Source organism: Argentina silus, assembly GCF_951799395.1.
Source record: "Argentina silus genome assembly, chromosome: 17".
Lineage (NCBI taxonomy): Eukaryota > Metazoa > Chordata > Actinopteri > Argentiniformes > Argentinidae > Argentina > Argentina silus.
Window position 1 is genome coordinate 162,458 of NC_139671.1, and position 9,275 is coordinate 171,732.

At 52.7% G+C, this 9,275-nt stretch overlaps 3 protein-coding genes across 4 annotated transcripts in view; 2 read left to right on the top strand and 1 right to left on the bottom strand.

Moving 5' to 3' along the window:
* Window positions 1–5,551, top strand: part of mcm3 (minichromosome maintenance complex component 3) — an 8,645-nt gene extending 3,094 nt beyond the window's left edge. The window contains exons 5-17 of the mRNA XM_083688871.1: window positions 1–19; window positions 104–212; window positions 802–955; window positions 1,183–1,314; window positions 1,399–1,607; window positions 1,743–1,917; window positions 2,180–2,306; window positions 2,557–2,707; window positions 2,797–2,937; window positions 3,033–3,118; window positions 4,537–4,610; window positions 4,801–4,885; window positions 4,993–5,551. The exon at window positions 1–19 is cut by the window's left edge and continues 220 nt beyond it. Coding sequence (XP_083544997.1) covers window positions 1–19; window positions 104–212; window positions 802–955; window positions 1,183–1,314; window positions 1,399–1,607; window positions 1,743–1,917; window positions 2,180–2,306; window positions 2,557–2,707; window positions 2,797–2,937; window positions 3,033–3,118; window positions 4,537–4,610; window positions 4,801–4,885; window positions 4,993–5,191 — 1,661 coding nt within the window. The 3' untranslated portion in view covers window positions 5,192–5,551. The remainder of the gene's footprint in view (window positions 20–103; window positions 213–801; window positions 956–1,182; window positions 1,315–1,398; window positions 1,608–1,742; window positions 1,918–2,179; window positions 2,307–2,556; window positions 2,708–2,796; window positions 2,938–3,032; window positions 3,119–4,536; window positions 4,611–4,800; window positions 4,886–4,992) is intronic.
* Window positions 5,552–6,773: 1,222 nt separating this feature from the next.
* On the bottom strand, window positions 6,774–8,997 carry stmn4 (stathmin-like 4). 2 transcript variants are annotated; one of them, XM_083688594.1, is made up of 5 exons: window positions 8,951–8,997; window positions 8,439–8,534; window positions 8,054–8,256; window positions 7,489–7,680; window positions 6,774–7,168 (listed from the first exon to the last, which is right to left on the bottom strand). In XM_083688594.1, exons 1-5 carry the CDS (start codon window positions 8,961–8,963, stop codon window positions 7,109–7,111), a joined length of 564 nt encoding a protein of 187 aa, XP_083544720.1. In that variant the 5' UTR covers window positions 8,964–8,997; the 3' UTR covers window positions 6,774–7,108. The 2 variants fall into 2 exon arrangements, with proteins under 2 accessions (XP_083544720.1, XP_083544721.1); XM_083688595.1 differs by lacking the exon at window positions 8,439–8,534.
* Window positions 8,998–9,232: 235 nt separating this feature from the next.
* LOC310817948 (EMILIN-1-A-like) overlaps window positions 9,233–9,275 on the top strand; it is a gene marked incomplete at its 5' end in the record, with an annotated part of 10,421 nt that continues 10,378 nt past the window's right edge. The window contains one exon of the mRNA XM_083688706.1: window positions 9,233–9,251. Within this exon, the coding sequence (XP_083544832.1) occupies window positions 9,233–9,251 (19 nt within the window). The remainder of the gene's footprint in view (window positions 9,252–9,275) is intronic.

The window sequence follows — 9,275 nt, forward strand, 5'->3', positions numbered from 1 at the left end:
ACACCTCGGGCACCTTCAGGTGAGGAACACACACACACACACACACACACCGCAGACCCCCCCCCCCCCCCCCCCCCCCTGTAATGTAAGCGTATCCCCCCAGGACCATCATGATCGCCTGCCAGGTGAAGCAGATGAGGAAGGACGTCTCTCCCTCCTTCTCTGCCGCAGACGTCGCCAAGATCAAGAGCTTCAGCAAGGCTCGCTCCACGGTCAGTCTCCTCCCATTGGTCCACGGTCAGTCTCCTCCCATAGGCTCGCTCCACGGTCAGTCTCCTCCCATTGGTCCACGGTCAGTCTCCTCCCATAGGCTCGCTCCACGGTCAGTCTCCTCCCATAGGCTCGCTCCACGGTCAGTCTCCTCCCATAGGCTCGCTCCACGGTCAGTCTCCTCCCATAGGCTCGCTCCACGGTCAGTCTCCTCCCATTGGTCCACGGTCAGTCTCCTCCCATAGGCTCGCTCCACGGTCAGTCTCCTCCCATAGGCTCGCTCCACGGTCAGTCTCCTCCCATAGGCTCGCTCCACGGTCAGTCTCCTCCCATAGGCTCGCTCCACGGTCAGTCTCCTCCCATGTCCAGGGTCAGTCTCCTACCATAGGCTCGCTCCATGGTGAGGCCTACGCCTGCTTCCATTGGCCGGGAGATGGAGCTGAGAGGTCTCTCATTGGCCAGTTAATTACCAGCAGAAGTGTGACTGTCCTGTTTAAAGCCACTCTGCAGAGCCGTGTGTGTGTGTCTGACGTGTGTGTGTGTGTCTGACGTGTGTGTGTGTGTGTCTGACGTGTGTGTGTGTGTGTGTAGGATGTGTTTGAGCAGCTGTCCTGCTCCCTGGCTCCCAGCATCCATGGTCATGAGTACATAAAGAAGGCCCTCCTCTGCATGCTGCTGGGCGGGGCCGAGAAGCTGCTCGCCAACGGGTCCCGCCTCCGAGGAGACATCAACCTGCTGCTCATAGGTCTGTCTCCTCTCCTAGTCTCCTCTCCTAGTCTCCTCTCCTAGTCTCCTCTCCTAGTCTCCTCGCCTCCTAGTCTCCTCTCCTCTCCTCGCCTTCTAATCTCCTCTCCTCGTCTCCTCGGCTCCTCAGATAGGGTGGGGGTGGGGAGCTGGGGGTCTTCATCATATTATTACCATCCTCACTATTGGCCGTTCACTAATGGTGACCCCTGACCCCTCCCCCCCCAGGTGACCCATCAGTGGCGAAGTCTCAGCTGCTGCGTTACGTCCTCCACACAGCCCCCCGCGCCATCGCCACCACGGGCCGGGGGTCTTCAGGGGTGGGCCTCACCGCTGCTGTCACCACCGACCAGGAGACAGGTACACACACACCCACACACCTCAGAGACACACACACACCCACACACACACACACACACTGTGTGACTGGCCTGTGCCCCCCAGGTGAGCGGCGGTTGGAGGCGGGGGCCATGGTCCTGGGGGACAGGGGTGTGGTCTGCATCGACGAGTTTGACAAGATGTCTGACCTGGACCGCACGGCCATCCACGAGGTGATGGAGCAGGGCCGCGTCACCATCGCCAAGGCTGGCATCCATGCCCGCCTCAATGCCCGCTGCAGCGTGCTCGCCGCCGCCAACCCCGTCTATGGCAGGGTGAGGAGGGGGGTGGTGAGGGGGTGGTGGTGGGGGGGGGGGGGGAGGGGGGTGGTGGGGGGGGGGATGGTGAGGGTGAGAGGGGGGGGGGTGACAGTAGCTGATGGTACTCACCGCCCCCCGTCTCCCCCCCAGTACGACCAGTATAAGACCCCCATGGAGAACATCGGCCTGCAGGACTCCCTGCTGTCCCGCTTCGACCTGCTGTTCATCATGTTGGACCATGGAGACCCTCAGCAGGACCGCGCCGTCTCAGACCACGTCCTGCGGATGCACCGCTACAGAGACCCCCGGGAGGAGGAGGGCTCCGGTACACACACACACACACCGCAGACACACACACACACCGCAGACACACACACACACACACACACAGCAGACACACACACACCGCAGACACACACACACACACACACACACACACACACACACACACACAGCAGACACACACACACCGCAGACACACACACACACACACACACACACACACACCGAGTCTCTCTCTCAGACACTCTGAACTACTACTGAATACTAAATGAATACAGCATTGTGTGTGTGTGTGTGTGTTGTAGCCATGGCGATGGGGGCGTCGGTGGACATCCTGGCCACTGAGGACCCTGACGGCGTTCAGGAGGAGCAGGACGATCTGCAGATCTACGAGAAACACAACCACCTGCTGCACGGCTCCAAGAAACGCAGGTACACCCACACACCCCCACACCCCCACACACACACCCCCACATACACCCACACACACACCCCCCCACACCCCCACATACACACCCCCACATACACACACCCCCCCACACCCACACCCCCCCACATACACACCCCCCCACATACACACACCCCCCCACATACACACACCCCCACATACACACACCCCCACATAAACACCCCCCCCCCCAGGAGGGTGTAGTTGTGAGGTGGTGTGTTGTGATTGGTGCAGGGAGAAGGTTGTGAGTAAGGAGTTTATGAGGAAGTACATCCACATCGCCAAGGTCCTGACCCCGGTGCTGACCCAGGACGCAGCCAATCACATCTCAGAGGAGTACGCCAGGCTGAGGAGCCAGGAGCAGGCGGGCTCTGACATCGCCAGGGTGGGTGGAGCTACCACACACACACACCCCCAGACAGTCTTTAACCCCCCCCCCCAGACAGTCTTTAACCCCCCAACCCCCCCCCTCAGACCTCCCCAGTGACGGCCCGGACGTTGGAGACTCTGATCCGTCTGTCAACTGCCCACGCCAAGGCCCGCATGAGCAGAACCGTGGACCTGCAGGACACTGAGCTGGCCGTGGAGCTGGTCCAGTTCGCCTACTTCAAAAAGGTCAGCACACACACGCCCACCCCCCCCCCCCCACCCACAGAGACCCTCTCCTCTGAGGTACCTGGAGGTGACAGACTGTGTGTGTGTGTGTACAGGTTCTGGAGAAGGACAGGAAGCGGTCCAGGAAGCAGCAGGACTCGGAGGAGGAGGAAGAGGAGGCATCAACGCAGCAGCGCAAGAGGTACACACCACACCCCCTCCCTGCTCCCTCATTGGTCAGCTGTGCTGTCACTCATGACTCAAAGTAGTGACCACTTTGTGCTTTAAGCAATCGATGACTTGGATGAGGCCTCTGGTCTCTCTGACAGACCTTGTTTGCAAGTTCCTGCCACCAGAGGGCGATCTAACGGACCATAAACATGCCCATCACTGAGTGTGAAGTTGAAAGCAGCCACATGGAGGCGAGCAGGGGGGGTTAGAGTCTGCTCTGCTCCCTTCAGCTGGCTCGTTGGTCTAGGGTATGATTCTCGCTTAGGGTGCGAGAGGTCCCGGGTTCAAATCCCGCATGAGTCCTGCCTTTTTAGGGAAACCAGAGTAATGCTGATAGCATGGTTCATGTGCTAATGCTGATAGCATGGTTCATGTGCTAATGCTGATAGCATGGTTCATGTGCTAATGCTGATAGCATGGTTCATGGGCTAATTGGTATGCAATTTGCAAGCTTCTGTTGTGATGACTGCATGTTTCTGCTCATCATGAAGTGTTTCATCATGCGATCTACATGTTTAGGGTTATTAAGGCTTATGGTTGTTTGATAAATCAAACAAACTTGGCTTTAGAGTTGTTATACAAAAATAAAATGACTTTCCAATCCACCCCGAGCTGAGCTGAGCTGAAGTCTCACCAGAGCAGAGTTGTTTCTCTGGTAAAGCAGAGATGACATTTACATTTATGACATTTATCAGACGCCTTTATCCAAAGCGACTTACAACAAATACATTTGTTTAAGTAAGTCAATCATCTGTCCATCAGTCATCATAAAATAAAGTAATCTATGCTAGGACCAGGTTAGGGGTTAGGGCTGTTGGCAGTCACAATGCTAGAAGAAAGAAGAAAAAAAAAAAAAGTTTTTTATTAATTTATTTACAGTAGAGAAACTTGTACAGGGGGGTAGTGGGCGTGAAGAGATTGGTCTTCAATCTATGGTGGAAGATCAATAGTGACTCTGCAGTCCTGACAGCAGTGGGAAGATCACAAGTGTTTGGAGAGGGCAGGCTTTCCCCGGGAGGAAGAGCAGCTCAGTCCTGTTAAGAGAGATATTGTGTATCATGAGGTTTTGTGGATTCTGCCATTTTGTGTGAGGCAGAAGAGGACATGAAGTCACATGGCTACCACACACTCCAAAACCACACACTCCAAAACCACACACTCCAAAACCACACACTCCAAACCCACACACTCCAAACCCACACACTCCAAAACCACACACTCCTCCTTCAAACCATCCAAACCTGCTTCTTAAAACTTGCTTTTAATCTATAACTATTTACATCGTTCTTTTTGCTGACTGCTTTTGCACTATACAAGATAAATGCATTTATTATTATTATAATAACCAGACTGCCCTCTGACTGATGTAGTTCTCCGTTTGTCCTGCAGGGGTCGCCGTGGCTCCCAGGGTGACACAACCTATGACCCCTACGACTTCTCAGGAGAGCAGGATGTCCCTGAGAGTAAGAGACCTCAATAACACACACACGTGTGTATATATATATATATACTGTATGTGTATATATACACACACAGACACACGTGTGTACACACACACACTTTAATTCATAGCAAACCACTTATGACTTTATGGATCAGTCTGTTGAGGAATCTTAATATCATGTGACTGGTCTAACCCCCCCCCCCCCCCAGTCCAGGCCGGCACCCCCAAACCCAGTGAGGAGGAGCCTATGGTGGCGGCCCCCCAGGAGGGACATATGTGTGTGTCTGCAGACAGGTGGGTGTCTGCCTTTCTATTGGCCAATGCAACCCTGCTGTCACCTGATCCCTGGATGATTGACAGCGATTGATTGACTGATTGTATTATTGATTGACCCCCCCCAGGCTGAAGGAGTTCAAGGCTTCTCTCCTGGAGGTGTTCAGGTCTGCACACGCTCAGTCTGTCGGGATGAAGTCCCTGATGGAGAGCGTCAACAAGGACAGCCAATCACCTTTCAGCGACACAGAGGCCCGCGCCGCCCTCAGCAGCATGCAGGACGCCAACCAGGTGATGGTGGCCGATGACATCATCTTCCTCATCTGAGACGACATCATCATCACCTGAGAGGAGGAGGAGGAGGAGGAGGAGGAGTCAGGTTTGAAGGACTGAAGAGGAGAAGCTGCTGCTCTGCTCCTGTTGCTCCTCTCAGCTGTGGTTTAAAGATGAGGCTTCAGTTCTTAAATGTCTTTAGGTTGATTCTGTGTTTCTCACTTCCTCTCTCCCGTCACGTTTCCTGTTAGGATTTAGTTCTATTGACTTTTATTCTGTTTTAAAACATTTCTCCTGTGGAAAGGGAAACCTTTTTTGTAAATATTATGTTTTGTTAAAAAAAATAATAACTTTTATTGTAAAGGATTATCAACTGTTTTGTGCAGCAAAATGTACAAATAAATTCCTAGAAACAGTAAAATGCATCTGTGTTTGTGTGCTTATTTTCAACACTCTTCAGTGTACACACACACACTCTCTGTATACTGAGTGACTGATGCAATACCAGACCTGAGTTTCATGTGGTTTCCCTTGCAGCACCACACTAAGAGGAAGGCTGGACCGTGTTCTGGGATGTCAGACCTGACCTGGGTTAGGGTTAACCCTAACCCGGGGCTCCGGCTCCGTCTCTACGGTAGAGGAGTTGATCTGTGGGGATCAGACCTGCTGTTGTCTCTGGTTCTCCTGTGTCTACCTGCCTGTTGACCAGGGAGCTGTCTGTCTGCCTGTTGACCAGGGAGCTGTCTGTCTGTCTGCCTGTTGACCAGGGAGCTGTCTGCCTGTTGACCAGGGAGCTATCTGTCTGTCTCTGGATCGTCAGCACATCAAATGCTCCTGGAAAACTCTTCACACCAGGTTGTTCAGTGAAACAGACAGGAGACCAGGTTGTTCAGTCCAGACAAGCGTTTAATGACTGTGCCGTAGAGAGACAACATAACACAGCTACTGCAGTAAAAACCCCACATCAACCCCAAACACAGTCAAGTCATGTGACCTCAACCCCACCTCCATCTCTCTTTCCTCTTTCATAGAAAAAACAACAAACACATACGGTTCACCAAACAGCACAGTCACAAAAAGCAAAGCTCACCATTGGATTGGTCAAGCACTTACAGCAAACCCATCCTGTCAACCAATCAGCATTAAGCACTTACAGCGAATCCATCCTGTCAGCCAATCATAATCAGGTTATTGTATGTTCCTCTGAGAGCTAAGTGTCCTGTACTCATGTCTCTGGAAGCGTGTGCTTTTGAGTTGTGCTTCAACAGTGAGTGATTCTGTCTACATCAAACAGAGTGCAGTTTGTGCTCTAATCTATGTGACTCAAATGTATGTCATCAATCAATAATCAATCCATTATCAGAGGTATGGAAGTACCTACATTTCTGTGAGGGTTATCTTAGCGTAGCTTAGCTTATCTTAGCCTAGCTTAGCTTAGCTTAGCCTAGCTGGCAAAAGGCATCATCTTTATTCAGTGCTGGAGGAAATAACAGATGAAAAGTCCTCCATCAGAACTGGTGTGTTGATTCTGCTGATCAGAGTGGAGCGTTCTATTATCAAGGACATATTCACTGTGTGTGTGTGTGTGTGTGTGTGTGTGCGTGCGTGCGTGCGTGCGTGGTGTGTGTGTGTTCTGTACAGTATGTTGCTTGTTGTCACCCTGGCTCTAGGTGGGGCACCTATACAGTCCTGTTTCACATGCACACATCTATCTGCTCCCCCCCCCCCCCTCTCACGACCATTCCAGACTAACAACACCTCTTCATGTTTCTGTTCTAACAGTGTGACATCACCTGTTGCTAGGTAGAGTTGGTAGGAGGAGTTTCTGCACGTGTTCCAAATGGTGACATCATCACATCCTTTCATCCATTCTCTCCGTTGGGTTGTTGTTTTCATTCCTTTTCTTCCTCATTGTCTCGTTCTCCATTTTTTTCCAAACTCTCTCTCTCTTTCCTCCCTTGCTCCCCTGGTCTACCGGCAGGCCTCCTCCTTCAGCTCCTTGTTCTTCCTCACCTCCTCTGCATGTTTGTCCTGTCGCCGAGGACAACAACAACATCATCATTAACATTCCTGAATATATGAGCATTAATGAGGCAAGAGCATGAAGGAGGGACAGCTGAAAGGTTGATATATATTCATCCATATTCAGGAAGATGAGAGAGGGAGTGGATTCCTAACGATCAGAATCATCTTCAGCCTGAAGACTGTTTACATACATATCAGATAGACAGGAGGAGGAACCTACACCCCCAATCAGAGGAGAGGAGGAACCTACACCCCCAATCAGAGGAGAGGAGGAGGATAGAGATAGAGAGGTAGAGACAGATAGATAGATAGATAGAGAAGTGTACCTTCTCCTGCAGCCGTTCCATCATGGCTGCCAGCAGGGCGTCTCTGTTCTCCTGGTTGGCCTCCATCTTGTGCTGCAGCCTCTGCTTGGCGTTCCTGATGAAGCGGTTGTTCTCCTGCCAGGCCTTCTGGATCACCTCCCTCTCATGCTCTCTCTTCTCCGCCAAGTGCTTCAGCAGCTCGGCCTCCTGACACTAGAGGGCGACACAAGCACTGTGTTCACAAACACCCACACACATTCATACAGAACAACTCTACACAGAGAGCTCTTTCTACAGTCTTCATAGAGTCCTCCTCCTCTCCTCCCCTCCTCCTCCCTCCTTCCCTCCTCTCCTCCCACTTCCCCTCCTCTTCCCCTCCTCTCCCCTCTTCTCCTCCCTCCTCCCCTCCTCCTCTTCCTCCCCTTCTCTCCCCTCTCCTCCCTCCTCCTCCCCTCCTCTCCCCTCTCCTCCCTCCTCCTCCCCTCCTCTTTCCTCCCCTCCTCCTCCCTCCTCCCCCCTGCCTCCCTCCTCCTCCTCCTCCCCTCCTCTCCCCTCTCCTCCCTCCTCCTCTTCCTCCCTCCCTCACCTTCCTCCTCTCCTCTGCAGCTTCGAGTTTCTTCTGGATGTCTTGGAGGGAGGGGTCCCTGCGGGGAGGCAGGGAGGTGTAGGGCTCCGGCCCATCAAAGGAGGGGGGCTTCAGGATCACCTGGAAGGCCTGACCAGACGCCCGCTTGCTGAGCTCCCGTACCTCAACGTCCTGGATCACACACCAGCTCAGGTCCACCGCGTCTAGGGGGGCAGAGGGGCGCCATGGTGATGTCATGGGTTAGGGTTAGAGTTGGAGTTAGGGTTGAGGTTGGGACTAGGGTTAAGGTTAGGGTTAGGGCTAGGGCTAGGGTTGGGGTTAGGATTAGGGTTAGGGTTAGGCTTAAGGTTAGGGTCAGGGTTAGGGCTAGGGTTAGAACAGATACCTTCTGCTTTGTAGGTGGGCTTGTCTGTGGTCTGGGGGTTGATGCAGGAGCAGAACAAAGCCACCAGGGGGAGCTCTTTCACTTTCTCTCTGTAGGCTGCAACACATACACACACACACACACACACACATACACACACACACACACATACACACACACACACACACACACACACACACACACACACACACACACACATACACATACACACACAGACATGTCAGTTCCAGGGGAGGCTGGTGGAGATACACGTGTGATTCCATTCATTACAATGAGCTCGTCCTCTGATTTCTACCTCCTGCAGCCTCCCCTGGGACAGTACACACAGGCAGCCTCCACTGAAGAGACAGCACAGCCTCTGTAAGGAGGCCAGGCCTCTCTCTCCGCTCTGTTCAGAGGGGTGGAGTCTAGTCAGATCAGAGGGGTGGAGTCTAGTCAGATCAGAGGGGTGGAGTCTAGTCAGATCAGAGGGGTGGAGTCTAGCTCTATAATAGATCTGCCGGGTCTCTTACCTGCCAGGGTCATGTTGCCACGGTGACAGTCTGTTCAGTTACAGAGAAGAGGTCCTGAGAATGAAGTTCCTGGAGAGAGAGAGCATAGTCAGTAGTCATGTTAGTCAGTAGTCAATAGTCAGTAATCATGGTAGTCAGTAGTCATGGTAGTCAGTAGTCATGGTAGTCAGTAGTCATAGTAGTGATGGTAGTCATAGTAGTCAGTAGTCGTGGTAGTCGTGGTAGTCAGTAGTCTTGGTAGTCATGGTAATCAGTAGTCAGTAGTCATGGTAGTCAGTAGTCATGGTAGTCAGTAGTCATGGTAATCAGGAGTCAGTAGTTGTGG

Excerpts from the sequence above, each read along its gene's own strand:
- stmn4 (XM_083688594.1), bottom strand. Across the intron at positions 8,257-8,438 it reads GCCCACCTACAAAGCAGAAG|ACGCGGTGGACCTGAGCTGG; the intron begins GTATCTGTTCTA and ends CTGCCCCCCTAG. Across the intron at positions 7,681-8,053 it reads CTGCAGAGGAGAGGAGGAAG|TGTCAGGAGGCCGAGCTGCT; the intron begins GTGAGGGAGGGA and ends GTCGCCCTCTAG.